At 35.8% G+C, this 18,044-nt stretch overlaps 1 protein-coding gene across 1 annotated transcript in view; it reads left to right on the top strand.

Moving 5' to 3' along the window:
* SP4 (Sp4 transcription factor) overlaps positions 1 to 17,557 on the top strand; it is a 28,701-nt gene extending 11,144 nt beyond the window's left edge. Inside the window, exons 4-6 of the mRNA XM_066196023.1 lie at positions 11,863 to 12,091; positions 12,329 to 12,528; positions 13,619 to 17,557. Coding sequence (XP_066052120.1) covers positions 11,863 to 12,091; positions 12,329 to 12,528; positions 13,619 to 13,866 — 677 coding nt within the window. The 3' untranslated portion in view covers positions 13,867 to 17,557. The remainder of the gene's footprint in view (positions 1 to 11,862; positions 12,092 to 12,328; positions 12,529 to 13,618) is intronic.
* Positions 17,558 to 18,044: the final 487 nt, after the last annotated feature.

The raw sequence follows: 18,044 nt of genomic DNA, 5'->3' as shown, positions 1-18,044 counted from the left end.
AACTGAAGTTCAATACAGTGGCAGAAGCAGTTTGACAACAAACTGCAGTTGAAAACAAACATTTACCATTGTGATGATAGCATAAAAATAAAAGTGTCAATATACTGGTTCTGAACGGGATGCCTAAGGAATGTGCAATCTGCCTGTTCCAGTAAATTACCAGTGGAGAATAACCTGGTAAATGTGCCTCACTAAAATGAGTCTTTTCTGCCTCACCTGAGAGTAGCAAGGCATGACTTCATCACTACTTCTAAAATAAAGTGGGAAGTGGGTTTTGCCATCCCCTCTCTCAATCCCTCTTGTCAGAAATTGGAGCATATTGAACAGGAAAAGAATTGGCTGATCTTCCTTGTTCGTAAAATGCCAAGCAGGTGAATTGAGAGATATGGCACATTTTCATCTGCTTGTTAGTATTTTTTTCTTTTTTAAAGCATACTTAGATCTGCAGTAAGCCAACCTTCTTGTTCTTCCATTACCACTGGGTGCGAGGGAAAGACGTGACACATATTCAAAATTTAATTTCCACAGCTTCCTCACTGTAACTTAAATTTTGGACTTCTAAGTCTCGTAGGATTTTGGAGCTGGTAGATGAAATAAATAATTTCTTACTGTTTTAATATATTAAAAAACATTTTAATAGCAGTGTTGATTATTGAAAAAGCTAACTATATATGGAATGGGGCGTTGTGTTCTAAGAGGAATATTAATTTCAAGTGAAACAGTGTTATTATTGCCCTGTGGAGAGCCAGGAGTTGTACTCCGTGATGCTTCTGAGTCCCTTCCAACTCAGAATGTTCTGTGATTATTGAAAAATAACTATTTTCTTTAGTGGTCAATGATTTTTAATGGATAATTTAGTTAATAAAAGTAGCTTGATTTATATACTATAGAGTAGTAGCTTTAGAAGTAGTCAGGGCTGCATAATGAAGTATAATTTTTAAAATTAGTATTTTACTCTTGTTATGATACTTTCACCAAAACATTCGCTCTGGACATCTGTAGTCTCTTGAGAAATGTAGCATCAGAGCACATGCTTAGTTTAGTTTGGGGTATGGTTATACAGTTACATTGATTTCTGTATGCATCTGTTCCTAACAGTGGAGTCTCCACTGATGTTTGATCAGTTGGTCATTGGGAAAAACTGTATCATCCCAAAATGCATATTTAATCTTCATAAATTGGGAGACTAGTATTATTTTGTTTTAAAGAGAGTTAATATCTTCCTGACAAGAAAACCCTTGGGATACATGATAAGAATAAGCCTGAGTTTCTTTAATTATGGTTTCAAGTGATGATGTGACGGCTTTTCCCTTGAGAAAAATACTGAAGTTTAAGAAATATGGGCCTTGATTTTCTTGTTTCTTTGGTCATCAGGGAGTAACTGACAAAAGCGTAAAGCTTTGCAGTTTGTTCTGATCTGAAAAACAAGACAAGGTAAACAATTTTATAGGGTTAACAGTGTTACAGAAAATGTCAGAACTCTTATGTGTTTGGATCTTACAGATTTATGTGTCCCTTCTTTTGTGATTCTATAATAAGTAGTTTTGTTGGTCCTTGCCTTATGAAGGCAAATTTCAGTTTTTACATCTTTAATAAACGAGTTAGTTTTAATATTGGTCAGCCTATTCATCCATAGGCTGTTAATAAAACCAAAGCTTGTGGCTCACGTTTGGTCTTGCTGTGTAAGATCTTTAAAAATGTTTTATGATCTTGTTTTTTTTTTCCTGATAATATCCCTTAAATTCCTTTTAATCACCTTGTTATTTTTCTTTTTTTTCTTTTTTTTTCTTTTTTTCTTTTTTTTTCTTTTTTTTTCTTTTTTTTTCTTTTTTTCTTTTTTTTCTTTTTTTTTCTTTTTTTTTTCTTTTTTTTTTCTTTTTTTTTCTTTTTTTTTCTTTTTTTTTTCTTTTTTTTTTCTTTTTTTTTTCCATTGTTGTTGTTGTGTTGTATATTTATTTTTATCTTACTCCTCTATTTACTTTTATCTCCCAAAATCCAAATGGAGTACTGGAACCTTAGCTTATATTTTTTAATGTTAGCCTACTTCTATCCTTTCAAGACTCAGTTATTACTACTGCATGGCAATACTCATAAATTGAATGGAGATGCAGGAAATGACACTTTCTGAGTGTGTATTTTTGTTTCCGTATGGCAGTAGTGTGTAAGATAGGCATTTGATTTTTGGGTTTTTTGGGGGATTTTTGTTTTGTTTCAGTTTGTCAGGTATTGAGCTTCTCTAATCAGACTATGTAGGCCAACAGTCCACAGGTTTCTTTCTAGTCCTACCCCTGTTTAAGGGTTAGGGGGAAGAATTGAAGGAAAGAACTGGGCCACATTCTGTTGTGGCTATTAACTGTAGAATAATCTGAGAATTGGGGCAAGGGGATGCAGAAGAGGGAGATATTCCATGAAATTACATCTAAGAATCTCAATTTCTTACATCTGCGCCTAGTTTCCATGTGGTGTGTCTGATACATTGCAGCACTGCTGGTGCTTGGGTTTTCAACTGTTGCCCTAAGTTTCAGCATGCAGGAAACTACTTGTGTTCATCTGCAGAGAAGTGTTTCTGGACACTCACCCTAAATATATTTTTCTTTTGGACTATTTATTCAATAATGATGAAAATCAAGGGGTGTTTTTGAAGGGTCTCTTTTCATTAGTATAGCAAGTTACTTTTCTGATTCCATCTCCTTCTTTAGAAAACTTAATAAATTGACCATTCTTTTTTCATTCATTTTTCAGCCAATTTTTTTCATTCATTTCTTTTGAAGTCACAGTATCCAAAACAACCAGAGACCTTGCCTTGCTTTAACTGAAACCTTCAGTTTGTTGTTCAAGACTAAATTTTGTGAAATTGTAGCACTGTGATTTTTATATTGGTTTTGTATGGGTCTTTTTGTGTTGTATTTGTGGTAGCTCTTTCTTATGTTTCATAAAGTAATAAAAAGCAAACTTGCTTTCAGTTTAATAAAAGGTCCTACCAGCTGGGAAAATTTATTTTCTGGCTCAAAGTACTGAAGTGCCCTCAGGTTGTCCTAAAGCACTTGGGTAAAGCCCTACATTTTTGAAAAATCATTAAAGTAAGTTGGTGAAATTTTTGGGGCAGTGGTTTGATTTTATGTTACCAATATGATACTTGCACTAAAGGAAACAAACCTCATGTTTTTTAAGATGCTTATACCCCTCAAGCTTTATTGCCTTAAGTTTCACTTTTGAAGCAGTACTTTCAACAAAAGTTAAGCATAGTTATTATGCTGTTCAGTGATTTTTTTAACACACTGAGGCTTAAAAAGCTTTTGAAGAAGAATTTAACAAGTTCTTACTAATCTTGACAAAGTTAGCCATGGAAAAAAGGTAGAAACTTGCTGCAGTGCCCCTATAGGAGGTAGAAAAGACAGATGTCTATTTGATGCTGCAGTTTGCACTGGAAACTTTCTGCTTGTAGTAGCATTTGGACACAATGCTGTCATTTGTGATGACCCTTGTAGTAGTTGGGTGAATCCAAGTCCTCTCCTTACTCCAAACTGATCTTATCTACAGAATGTGGGTCCCTTGTATCAGTGCTTGCAGTTTCTGATCTGGGGAATTCTTCTTTTGTCACACATTATTACTTCATAAGTCTTTTTTCACCACTTCTTAGAAGAGAGAGCAGAATTGTCAGCATACTGCATAATCTTCAGTGTAGATATTTAAATTCAGTGTTGTCTTTACGTATATGTAATTTTTAAATATGATTTGTGCTTTTTTTCAACATGAAACCTCCTTCAAAGTAGGGGGTTTTTTTAAATTGAGGATCTCTAACTATATTGACACATACTTTAAACAGTTTTTAAATCTGTATAAGATTACAATAATAATAAGTACAATAATACAATAAGTATATTGTATTATAAATAAAATATAAAGTACATGGACATTATCTTAGTATAAATTATGTATATGTCTTTGTGAAAACAGAATATTAAAAGATGTTTTCAAGCTTAGAGTACCTGGTGTATGCAGGGCAAGGGAAGTTGAGAAACTTAGTTATTTCCATTGCTTTGTATCAGTGAGTTGTTAATGGGTGAGTTGGCTGCATTAGCTCTGATGCCTGTAGAGCTTTGGATCTCTGCAGGCTGTTTTGCAGTAATATACATTGAATTATGGATTCTAACTGCCACTTTCTCTTTGCTTTTTAGAATACGCAGTTGAACAATTTTTCTTTTTTGCAGCATTAGCCACTGTGGCTCTAAGTACATTTTGCAAAGTGTTTCTCAGATTTTGTAGTAAGATGCACCCTACTGCGATAACTCTGTCACTGATGCTATCATCTTTTGGCTGCTAAGCATTTGTTGTACAACCACAACAGGAAATATATCATTTTCTTCTGAGGAACTAGGTACTGGAACTTACAAGTATTCTTTTAGTTCTCTTCAAGATCCAATGTTTTACTGTCATGATTTCTGTAGATCAATAAAGTTAAGTCCATTTCTTTCCCTTCTGCTGTATTTACCTCAGAGAGTAGTCTTTCACACCTGCTAGTTCAGGTGAACGAGAGTAGGAAAGCAAGCGTAGTGTGTGGTAAAAGGAAGCTTGGTTTGACTTATAATGCATGGCCAAGCCTAACAACCAGAGGTCAATCACTCTGTAGAAAAGTACATTTTAGGTACCATGTATTGGCTTTCTTAAGTCGTTCAAGTGCCGTTATGGTTTTGCAAATTAATTTTAACTGAAAATGTGATTGATGCATATTATTTAGTTTCATAGTAATTACTTAAAGTTGTTAAATTTTGTTGCATGAATGTGTTACAAACTCACATATAGGAAAGCATACATGAGTTTTACCTGTTGTCTTGGTTTGGAAAATACAGGTACCTGCCAGGGAAAAGCTGGAGCTTCCCTTGGAATGGTGAATGTAAACTCCCTCCCTTCAAATTATTGCAGTTTTGCAATTAAGAGCCTTCAGGCAAAGATTTAGGAATAGGAGTAACAGTTCTTTACTGGGAATATTAAAAAAAATTTAAAATATAGTAAAGCAAACAAACAATCAAAAAAATCTTAGAAACACTGACAGAGTCAAGATACGACTTGACACCCTGGTCAGAGTGTTGCAAGTACTCCAAAAAAGTCCTCCTGGAGTAACAGATGTGGTTCTGTTGGAGTACAGATGATCCTGTAGAAGGGGCCAGTGGTGGCATGACGGGTCCGGTCTTTCCTCTGAGAATCCAGTGGAAAACAGGCTGTCCTGCTGTGCTGAATTTCAGCTTTTATCTAGGTAGGAATGGTTGGCTCCTCCCACTGGGTGGAGCATCTCACAATGGAATGATGTAATGTTATCAGTCATGTGGTGAGCCTTAGTGACCCATTTACAGAAGATGTCCCCTGGAGGGAGGATGGGTTCTGGAAGAGATAAGGAATGTTGCTCCACCTGGTTTTAACAGCTGGCCCATTACCAGAAGGCACCCACCCCCTCCCCCCTGGACTTAAAGGAAAAAACATCTCTTGGTTTCAACAGATTGGGAATAGAATACATGCTTTTGGTTATATATTGCAATCCAAGACACCTGCTAAGATCCAGTTTTACAGCAGAATTGGAAAGCTGACCAAGTGATGCTGAAGAATAAAGGATATGCAATCATTTTTCTTGATAATCCTGTGTCTCATGTTAATAAGTAATGCATTTACTTAATGGCTTAAATGGGAAAGATTAGTGACTAAGTTCATGCAGGTTCTTTTATTAAGAAGCTTAAATTGATTTAGTCATAATCATGTTTGTAATATTGCAAGAAGTGAAACTTCTATTGCACTTGATTTTTAAAGTAAAATACTGTATCAGGTTTCCTTGCTGTATGCATTTTGTGGTATGGTCAAATAAATGGTTACTATCCAATAAAAAGAGAGAACTTAGGCCTGAGAGGAAATGAAATGCAATAGAGTATCAATGTTATTTTATCTCAGTTATCTTGTAACATTTGGTTGTAACTTAACTTTATATCCTGACAGTATGTACAATAAAGCTCAGACATATGCAAGTTCAGTGACGATTTTTTTTCATCAAGATACTTCACAATTTCAGAAATCATTATTAAAGAAATCATGGGAACTTGAGAAAACTTCCTCTGTTCCAAAAGCAGGTGTCAGTGTGTAGTGACTGCTTTCACAGCTCATACAGTATAACACAGATGAACTGAAGTGCGACTGTTCCCTCACGTAGTGATTTGTTTAGATCAGTTTCTGAAACCTGTGCTGAAACATGAGATCTGTTGTTACTGAAGGGTCTGATTATGAATGGTGAAGTGTAGTGACATCAGGTCTTGTGGTTTGGAGTATGTCAGGAGGAAGCAATTTCAAGTGATCTCCTGATTGTAGCAGCATTTCTGGAAGCATTTAATGCCTCTAGTAAGACTTGAAAGGAATATTTTTAATAAGTCTTTTTGTCTCCATCTAAAAAGTGTCAAGAGATCATTCTGTTCCCATTGAGATAACTTTATCTCAACCACATGTTTTTAAAGTAAGCAGGTTTTTTTGTTGGGTTTGATTGTTTTTGTGGTTTTTTTATCAAATAAGAAGCCAATTTAGACCTAGATACGGTCAACTGAAAAATCCTCTCTGTTTAAAACTTTAAGAAGTTGCTCTCATGTAATTTAGTAGGCTGCTGACAAACTCAAATCAATATTAAGTTTTCTCAGTATCTTTTCTTTGGTAGAGGTGATTTAAAAAATAATTAAATTCCCTCATTTTCCTTTTATATTCCCTTTATTTTTCTTCCTCTTTAATAAGTGCAAATGATGTAACAGTTAAAGCCCCTAGTGATCCATAGACTTCTAGTATATCGTTTAAGAAAACATCCCGTACAACTCGAGACTATAGCAGACTCACTTTGAGATTTTGGGCATGTTCTGTCAATTGTTTTGGGAAAATTTTCTGATTTTTTTTCAGGAGAAAAGATATTTCAACTAGTCTAAAATACAGTCCTATTATTCTCAAAGAACAAAGACTTTTATGTTTTAACAGCTTTAAAGTGAGAATAGGTACATTTCTTACCCTGTGTATTACTAGTGTGCTAGCTCTTTGGGGTGCTCTCTCAGGAGTTAAAAACAAAAATTGTCCAGTAATTACATTATTGAACTTCCCTGTGTTTTCTTATAGCTGCATAAATCTCTGGCAAAGAACATTTATCATTTATGCATGCTTTCTTCAGTTACTCTTTTACTTCAAAAAGCTATATTTGCTTATTGAATGTTGTGGCCTGGTTCTTCAAATAAGGCAATTTGTATGATATTTTGAGAGCTTCAGAACCTTCTGTTCTGAATTTAGTGAGTGGAATTCAAGAGAAGGGAGTTTAAAATAGTGACTCCATGAGATCAACCTAAAGAAGAAAACTCAACATGCATATTAGAAAATATTGTAACTAGTTAATGCTATCTAAAAGTAGTCATCTAATTACTGTTTAACTGAAACCACGTGGGGAATGTAATTGTCTGCCTGAGCAACCTTGCTCGGAATTGTCCTCTCTGTATTTTTATTGTCATTTTTATGGTTATTGTGATAAATTTCTACTCAAATGTGTTGCTGAATTATGTTTAATAAATAGATTAAGGTTGTTGCTCAGTAGTGTGTATCCTGTATTACAAGATATTCCCTGTTCTTCATAGGGGGAAGGAAAGTTCAGAAAGGTAGTGTGTTTCAGCAGTGGTACTTGATATTATGAAGAAGTGTCAGAAGACTCTTGTGTAGTTGGTCATATTACTTGGAAAGTTGGTTCATATGGAATCAGCAAAATATACTGGATTTTTAGAAATGCTGAACAGGCTTCTCTGTAAATGTGGGTTGGTCATATCCTAGAATTATATCCTGAATATTAACCAGTAATCATGGGATGAGAAAAGGAGTCATCCTCCTCAGGGTTCAAGTGCCTCCATTCATATCTTGCTTGAAAGGCCTTGGTTTGACAGTTGTCTTGGTTTAGGGTATGTTTAGGGAGGAAACTTTTGAAGGGGTCTCTTTAGAAAGTAGGTTTAAGCAGTCCCTTCCCCAGCCAGTTTGGGAGGTAAATTTTCTTTGAGAAAAGTGGAAAAAACTGTTTATTTAATGAGCACAGTACTCACAAACATGAAAAAATGAATGAAACTCCTTGTTGCTCTCAAGAAATGGTAGATTTCGAGATTCAGAGTCTAAAGGTTTTTTTGTAGGTATGGGTTTTTTTGAGTTAGGAGCTGCCAAGGCAGCATCCAAGGGGATTGGGGCATGAGCCTCTTCACGCTGGGGTTTGCTGGAATGGGTTATGGTGTTGATCCTCTGGACCGGAGCAAAATTGAACAGTTCCTCTGAAGAAGCCACAGTCTAGAGGAAAACTTTTTCTCAGCTAATGAACTAGAGGCTAGTTTAAAAGTAAAGAAAAACTAGAGAGCCTTTCTTCCCGGCTACAGGGCTGCATATTCAGAGAGCACTCTGAGAGCTTTATTTTTCTTTTGCTGTCCATGCTAGGCAGCACAGTCTGTGAGAAGATGAATTTCAGGGGAGTAAAAATGAAGTTTCTGCAGATAAACGGTGCACATCCTCTCGCCTCCGCTTTGCTTTCTGTGTTTCTCTGGGCCTAGTTTAGAGCTACAGGGCCCATTTCTGGGCAAAAATACAGATGATGGGGATACCAGGATACCACATCATAAAGTCACCTCAGGACAGCAGCCGCCCAGGGAAGGGTTGCATCAAAACTTTAATATCAATTCAAGAAAATCAGACAGAAAGAGCTAATGATCCTCTGAGTTCTGACCACAGACTGATTAGGTCTCAGGATGTCTTTGCTCCAGTAGGACTTTGTGGCATAGATGGAGTCATCCTTCTAACTGTAATAAAAAAGTATAATTCTTAACAATGTACTCAAAAATCTGACTGATAATGAAAATAGAATAGGAGGCTGCAGTAGGCTGCAATATCTTTTATATCTTTCACTTTTGTAGTAACCATTCACAGACCCTTCATTTATAGTACTGCTCTGTGAATTAAAGGAGTTTTTACCTTGTGTATGTTTAACAGGTGTAGAGTGGGTTGTGCTCTGCAAAAGACTGCACGTTGAGCAAGTTCTTCCTTTTAATTTACCTTTGACTCACCAGAAAGTGCGATTGGTTTTTATCACAAGCAATCACATTATTATGTTAATAATATCACATTAGGATAAGCATTAGATGTAAAAAAAAAAATTATTAACCTTTTTTGACTGTGGCTGTTTATAGCAGTCAGTGTTCCAACAGCTTAACAGCCTGACAAGGAGTTGCCCCAGGACTAGCACTTTCTTTGGAAGCTGTAGTATCCCCTTCAGCCGCTGTTAGACCAAAGTACTTGATATTACTATTTGCATTTATATCATAATGCTCTTCTTACTCTATCATATTCTCCCTCAAGGATTACCATGAGCGTTTTTCTTTCCCATTAAAGTATGGAAAATAAAAATATTTCCAGTACATTGCTATTCTGAAAAGAAAGACTTGATTCTGTCCTGTACATATGGGGACTTTGCACTCAAGGTTAAGCCTGTAATTATTTTTCCCTTTGCTGCTGATAACCAGAATTCTTTTAGGCTTTTTGGTTTGTTTGTTTTACTGTGTGTCCAACAGCAAGTGTGGTTTAAACTCTATCTCTTATGGGCTTGTCCTTGTTCTTTTCAGAGAACTGAAAACACTCAGTGTCTGTCAGTATTTGTGGCCTTCTTAAGAAGACAGTGAATTTATGTTTATCCATATCTAGGCAGATCAGATACATAAACTAAGGGAGATAACTGGGAAAATTTGGTCAATGCTTCAGATGAAAATAACCTGGTACCAACCTAGGCAGAAACCAGATCTATTCTATTTCCTGTAGCCAGCAGTGGCTTTTAGATGACAAATCAAGTCACTTTGAGAGGTTCTCTGTATATCATGTTCTTCACTCCTAACCTGTGTGCGTGTACATGGTGGTGTTAGGTGGTGTGTGTTAGGTTTTGTCTCTGGCTGGTAGCATGGTGTTACACAAGATAGTCTGTGCAAGCCTCTATTGCCCCTCAGCAGTCACATGAGCAAAGTAGTCATTGTCCCATGCTGGGTTGTGTGTCAACTCACTCAGTAGCTGGGCACTTCAGGCTTCAGAGAGAGCGTTCTTCTTACCTTCATTGGTGGTGTCTGTTATGGATGCTACAGAAGTCATTAAATCCCATTGAAATATCTCTGAATCATGTTATCCTCAAGGAATTTCTACATTTGAAATGAACGTTTCAATACTGAGGACTTTCATGTCTTAAAATACTGTATTCTGCTATAAAAAATTCTGGTTGCCTGTTACACTCTCTAAATAAGGAGATAGTATTTCCTTTAATTTCACAGTTGTATGAAGGCAGTGAATTTTTGAAAATGGCAGCACCTAATTATATTAGATTATTATATATATTTTGTCCCATTCCTGTTATTGTTAGGAGGTCTGGCTTTCAGTGTTGTCATATTGTGGCTGGAAGTCGTAGCTCTGTGTCAGACTTAGTTTATTATATGTATTTTCTAAGTCTGTATAGTACTAACTTTTAAAACAAACATGATATTACCTTGTTGTTCAAGCAACAGCACTTCTTACCTATACTGGAATAGTTTCTTTTGCTTTAATATCAAGCCAGTAATCCAGATTTCCTTAGATCAAGAAAGTCAGTAAGATAATGGACTTATACAGTGAAGCTGAATTCTTTGTTCATCAAGTCAGTCTTGGAATTTCATTTGATCCCTTCCCTGGGGAGGCTGTTCTAGTGATCGACCACCCTCTCAGTTAAGACCCTTTTCTTAATGTCCCACCTGAACTTCCCTGGTACAGATTCATGCCATTCCCTCATGTCCTATCACTAGTCAACTGGAAGAAGGGAGAGGAGATCAGCACCTCTCCCTCCACTACCTCCCCTGAGGAAGGTGTAGACTTTGTGAAGGTCACCACCCCTCAGCCTTCTCTTCTTCCAGCTGAACAAACCAAGTGACCTCAGCCGCTTCTTTTAAGTCTTGCTCTCGAGATATTCATCATCTTGGTCCCCTCCTCTAATCATAGTCTAACAGTTTGATGTCCTTCTTACATTAAGGCACCCAAACAGAGTGCTTGACGTGGGCTGCACCAGTGCAGAGCAGAACAGGACAGTCACTTCCCCCTCGCTTGGCTCACTGCACTCTGCTGGATGCACCCCAGGGTACAGCTGGCCCTTTTGACTGCCAGGGCACACTGTTCACTCATCTACAGCTTGCCATCAACCCGAACACCAGATCTCTTTCCCCAGGGCTGCTATTGCTTCTTGTCTCCCCATTTATACAACTTACCAGGATTACCCCATCCTGAACAGAGAATCCTGCAAAACAACAGTCTCAAGAAAGCTTCAGTGTGTTAGCTTGTTAGTCTAGTCCTAAGTTTCTTTTTCATTCAAAAGTTCCCTTTCTGGCTTGATGTTTATTCAAGACAGATTGTAAGAGAAGTGATAATTCTGTAAGTGCCTTAAAACAACTTCTTAATTAGCTGATTGTAGTTTTCTGAATGCAGATATAGTTCAAAAGTTATTGGAGAGACATTAATTGGCAATTGACTGAACAATATTTCTGTGTAAGATTTTGCCTATCTCAGCTTTTAAGAAAAAGAATACGTTTGTTAAGCTAGTTAATTTTTCCTAGTATCAGTCAGTAGTTTGTAGTCTTGTGCTGTTTTAATAATGAATTACATTAAACTAGCAGGTAGGCAGTGCTTCAGGAAAATGGCTGGATTTAATACTTTGTTTGTGGTTGCCCTTAACATTAGGTGGATTTTTGTCCACCTAATGTAAATGTATAAAGTTTATTTGTGCATTTCACTTATTGAAATAACTAATAAAAGGTACAAACAATTTTTATTTTACAGGTCAACAGCAAGGACAGGATGGAGTAAAAGTACAGCAAGCCACAATAGCTCCTGTGACAGTAGCAGTAGGTGGCATTGCTAATGCAGCAATTGGTGCTGTTAGTCCCGATCAGATAACACAAGTGCAGCTTCAACAAGCTCAACAAGCTTCTGACCAGGAAGTGCAGCCTGGCAAGAGACTGAGAAGAGTTGCCTGCTCATGTCCTAATTGCAGAGAGGGAGAAGGAAGGTAAATGTAACTTTTATCAGTATATATTTAAGCATCTTATCACAGCTTGCCTCATTTGGGAATGAGATTGTCCTATATTACCTAGATTTTTAATGCTTTGTATTAGAAAACACATTTGTGTGGGCTTTTTTAGATGGGGATTAAAATTGCCTCTATTAGCATGGAATGTTTCTCCTAATAGCTGGTAATGTTTTAGAATATAACTACTTAGCTGTTAAAATATGGGGTTTTCTTTAGAGGCAGCAATGAGCCAGGAAAAAAGAAACAGCATATCTGCCATATTGAAGGATGTGGGAAAGTTTATGGCAAGACTTCTCATCTTCGAGCACATCTGCGCTGGCATACTGGTGAAAGACCATTTGTCTGCAACTGGATTTTTTGTGGCAAGCGATTCACAAGGAGTGATGAGTTACAAAGGCACAGAAGAACCCACACAGGTTGGTCGTCCCTCTCTGTAGCCATAGTACAGCAAGTCTGAATCGTAGTGGTTGTAGTTAAACAGTGGTATCAAGGTTCTCACTTACTAAGTTAGCTGAAAATTACCCTTAAATGTAAATAAAGTAACTTTAAAGCAAGGAAGTGGTAGATTCCAGTTTTCATTAATTTAGGCTGACTGTGAAATCGTATAAATAAAAAGGGATCTGTTCCAACTGTTCACTTGTATGTAGGCTAGAAAAAGATGGCCATTTCATCAAATATATCTGATGTACATTAGCGACTGCCTGATCTAAATGTAAAAAGTTGAGGTCAAGCACGTGGGATTGTCCATTGACCACGGAGGGTTATTGTTTCCTCACTTGGATTAGATCAGTCCTTAAGAAATTTATTAACCTAGTCCATACACTAGATTTGGTCTTCTTGGGAATTTTCCTGGAGTTTCAAGTGGGAACTGATAAAGCAAATTCTCTTAACAGTTCAGAATGGAAAAGTCAGCCTTTTAATAGCTGAAAATTTTATCAGCCTTCATATTTTTAGCCCCAGGAGAGTGTCTCCCCCTCCCTGTCCCTCCTACCCCAACTTATACCACCCGTTGTCTAAGCACTAATTACAGTTGAACAGTGACAGGATGTTTTGGTAAATTGAATTTGTCTCTCTTGATGTGGACTTCATACATCTTCATGGAGCACTGGAATTCATGTTTCCAAATTTGCTTCCCATCATCTAAATTAAAAAAAATACTATTAAAAAAAGCTACCCAGTTGTTCTTTGAGTGCTTTTACCTTCCTTGCTCTGGTAGGTTTATGGAAGTTTATGAAAATTTTCTGGTGTCCTAAAATTCAATCTTCTCATCAGATAATCACAGCTTAGCAAAACTTCTTGAGAACAGTTTAGTTGTGAAGAGTAGGTGGCCAAAAGCCTGTGAATGAACAGAACACACCTGGAAATGGGTCAGATGGAAAAGAAAATGTGTCTTTTTAATTAAAGACACTTTGAATGTTGAATAGAATAGGGTGAGATTCAGTTGACCAAGCAGTGTTCACTGCTCTCTTTCAGTAACATTTTGGTTTTCTTCTTCTTTTTAAAAAGGTGAAAAGAGATTTGAGTGCCCGGAATGTTCTAAAAGGTTTATGCGAAGTGACCATCTCTCGAAACATGTCAAAACTCATCAGAACAAGAAGGGTGGTGGAACAGCCCTTGCCATTGTTACCTCAGGAGAACTGGACTCTTCAGTTACTGAGGTTCTTGGTTCTCCAAGAATTGTCACTGTTGCTTCCATTTCTCAAGATTCAAACCCAGCAACCCCTAACGTTTCAACAAACATGGAAGAATTCTGAAAGGATCATTTATATGGACACCTAGTGCTGCACTTAAGTTTACATACCTTTCAGGATATGGAAGTGGGCTGGTAAAGTGGATTACAGAGCAGGAAATCTTTTTTTCAGTCATGACTTCTGTAAGTGTTCCAGGTTGGAGGGTCAGCATGGGAAGTGTACACCGGTGCAACAGGACAAAAATTTCAAAAATACAAACAGCGCAAATTGATGACTGGATAAACAGATAGAGGAATAATCTTTCCATACTGTACTTTTTTAGTTTACGTCTGTATATTCTGTAACAATTTTAAGTGAACTATACCCCCTATTTTAGCACTGTATGTTAATGTGTTTATAAAATCAGATAGTATCAATGTAAAACTGGGTGGACCTTGACTAGGATTAATACCATTTGTTGAAGGCACTTTCTTTTTAACATAAATTTGTTATATTTTCATGAAAGCATCTTTTTCCCATAAGGCACAGCAAAACAGAATACAGGATGAACAACAGTGGATATATTTTGGGGTTTTGCTCAGTCCATACAACACATTGGTTAATTTTGGCCATCTTTTCTCAAGTTTTGGAATTACTCAAATAGCAGCTGGGTGATGCATGCTGCAAAGTGGTTCTGAGGTGGGCCTCAGATTAATTTTGACTACTACATTATAGTAGTGTGTATAAATGACAATCAGTGAGTTCTAATTCCTCTCTTCATGTGGAGAGCTAGGTTATGTAGAATTAGTGTGAACAGTAGGAAAGATAAAACCATAGAAAGATATTAACATAAGATTTACAAAAGTAATGGTATCTTTATGTAGAATGAAAAAAAAATCGTGTCAGTTTTTGGTGATTAATTTCATTTTATATTTCCCTGCCCATGGCAAGGAGGTTGGAACTAGATGATCTTTAAGGTCCCTTCCAACCCAAACCATTCTGTGGTTCTGTGATTCTGTATTTTAAAACATCTGTGGCCCATTTCTAACTCATAGATAACTTTAATCTTAAAAACTTGACCTTAGGTGTTTGAATGTTTTAATTTTGTTAGAATTCATGGAAATCCATCAGACAACTGAGTGTTGTCCAGTATCTCCTCTCTGTAAATACTAGTTTATTATGTTGTGGTTAATGTGCTGAGTTCTTTGTGCTTTGACTTAATAGCCAAAGAAAAAAATTAATTATCATATTTTAATAAGACATAAGCAAACATTTTCTCTTTCCCCTTAAATATTACCTTCTCTTTTTTTCTCTTCAAGGATAATATGTAGGCTGGTAATAAGTATCTGTTACCTATCAAGTCTTATATTGACCCTCCAACCACAAAAAAAGGGAAAAGAGAAATATTATCATGTTTTTGGGACATGACTTTTGGTTTCAAAGGTTTGGTTACATTTTCAGATGTGACAGTGAAAATAAAGGAAATGTAAAAAAAAAAAAAAGAAAAAGAAAAAGAAAAAAAAAAACAACAAAAGTTGCATTTTCTATGTGAAAATTCCAGTAGGTACAAGGAGGAAAGATGGCCAAATATTTCACGCTCAAGATTTTTAATTACTTCCCCTAGGCATAAATATAACCTTTTACATTTACAGTCACTTGTTAATAAATTCTCATGATCAATTTTTAAGGAGATTTATACACCAAAATATTTTTAATGTAACTGAAGGAATTACAGTGCAAGAAGAATAAAATGTTTTTCTTTCCCCTACAAATTATGAAAGGAAGAATGTGTGTGGTAGCTGTTGGTTTGTGAGACATAACAGGTACCTTGTGCATTCCCTAAAGAGCATATACTTCTCATCTGAACAATTTATCAATCTTGTGGTGTTTTCTGTATTTTTGAAGCAAAAGAAATACCATTGTTTACACTGTGTACACTTTAGGCCAGCCCTTTGTAGCAAAATACTGAGCTGAGGGTATTTTATACTTTCAGTTTACATAAAAAGCTTTGAGATTAAAGAAAAACAATTTTACACTGTGGTTATAAATTTCAAGTTTCTTAAAGCTTTTTTAGACTTGTAACAGAGTCTTTAAATTTTAGTTGGGTTTTGTACATTATTTTGTATATTTTATTTAAAGTACTCTTAACTGATGTATCTGGATTTAAAACGTCAGAAGCAATTAGGTGTTACATTTAACACAGATAAACATTAGGTAGTATTAACTGTTAATTTTATTATAAAGGAAATGAAATGTCAAAGATATATTTTATCATTAAGCTTCACAATCAGTGCTCTACATTACTTTATGCAAAGAACTTTCCTAATGTTAATATCATATTTCCTAAAAGTTAAGAGTTTTGTAAACCGAAGTTACAAGCATTCTGCACAACCATTTCATATGTAATTTTTTCATGCATACTTATGTGTGCAGATAGGAAACTGAAGTAATTTTTAATCTGCAATGAATCCCTATTATAGATGTATCCAAATCTAAATCTGGTTGGCTTCATAGCATCTCAAGTACATTAACTTGTGTTAGCAGGTGCACATTTTACCACTGGAATTAGAAACATTCTGCCAGTCTGTTCTGCATACCATTCTGAATCCACTTTTCTGTCTTAAAAGGATCGTAAATTTCAATGTCCTTTATTTGACTCAGTGGGATATAGCTGTTGTAAGTAATAGGGCACAGATGTGCAGTAGTATCTTGTTTAATGGCATTTCACTGTTCATTCCCTTTGCCACCATTAAAAATTTTGCTTTATTGTAATTATCAGTGCAAAGTGTATTTACCATGGTAGAACTCCAGTGTTAGAATAGTTTTTTTCTTACAATATACTTTCTTTGCTTAGGTTTGTGTATGTGTTGCCGATTACATTAGCAATTGGTGTTAAGTCATTATTTATCACATTCTTTCACGAGAGCAGTAATAAAAGTGTGTAATCTAGGAGAAAAAGTTAATTTGTCGAAGTTAAGTAAGCATGATGTTTAGGTCCTATTTTTCAATTTTATAACTGTTTTATTGCAACAATATTTGTATTTAAGTCTTCATTTTAATGCCTTGTGGTGTTTTTTTATGCATGTCACTGAATTGTCATCCCGCAAGAATTGATGTGCAGCATAGGGTATTAAATCTACATAATGATTTTGAAACAGAAAAATAGTTGATGGTAAAAATGTAAATGTTTTGCAAAAATTCCTTATAAAAAAAAAAAAGTTTTGTAGTAATATTTCACTTGTAAATTTTTCTAAAAAAAATGGAAAAGGAAAAAAATGAGAGTAACGTTTCCCCACATCTAGAATTTAGAAATTAATTCTGCCAGCAAAGCCTGTAAGGCATTAATCTGACACTTTTACAATGCTGATTTGTATAATTTTTTGGTGGGTTTGGAACTAAAATCATGTACAAGTTGTTGCCTGCAATAACATTTTGCAAGTAACCTATTAAAATTCCCTTGAGTTTCAAAGGTTTCTTCATTTAATTGCTTACAATATAAAGCAACAATAAATAATGTTTGTATGATAATCTGTTCATCAAGAAGAACACTAGAAAACAAATACTTCTCAATGGGGAAAGGTTGGCAGCAGCTTCTGGATTTGTGTAATTAAGACCTGTACTTGCTGGTCAGCGTTTCCCAACTGGCAGACTCCCAGCAGGGAATTAAACCAGCAGATTCTAGCTCAGCATGAATTCTGTGGGGTTTGTTCAGCTCTTGCAAATGGAAGCTACAGTTGTTCCTGAACACACCAAAGGGAAAAATTTCCTAAGGTAAGGAATATGTACGTACACACACACACACACAGAGATAAAATACAAATTTAGAAAACGAAAGATAATTTGGTTTGACAGAAATAAATAATAGAAGTGTCGCTGTATTGCGCACAGGGAAAGAATATAACAAATAAATGGGAACCTGAAAGTACTGACTTCAACTCAGAAAATATATTGAGGTTTTCTTAGTGAGATGTCAACAGGCCCCTGCGTTGTGTTATATTAAAATAACTTTCATGGTATGCCAAATTGTTTATGATAGTGTTATACTATTTTTTTTAAATGCTGAAAATTTTTATGGTAGACTTTACCATACTTTTGCCATGAATAAGCAATGCTGTTTCACAAAGGAAGAAATACATAGAGAATCATAGGATTGTTTAGGTTGGAAAAGACCTTAACATTGTTGAGCTCAACTGAAAAGTTAACACTGCAAATCCCACCACTGAAACATGTCCCTAACCACCACATATACACATAAGAAGGCC

This window comes from Chamaea fasciata, unplaced genomic scaffold, assembly GCF_029207755.1.
Source record: "Chamaea fasciata isolate MVZ Bird 193981 ecotype frontalis unplaced genomic scaffold, bChaFas1.0.hap1 SCAF_1, whole genome shotgun sequence".
Classification (NCBI taxonomy): Eukaryota; Metazoa; Chordata; class Aves; order Passeriformes; family Sylviidae; genus Chamaea; species Chamaea fasciata.
The sequence above is the reverse complement of the archived record's forward strand: the minus strand, read 5'-3'. Positions and strand labels throughout refer to the sequence as shown.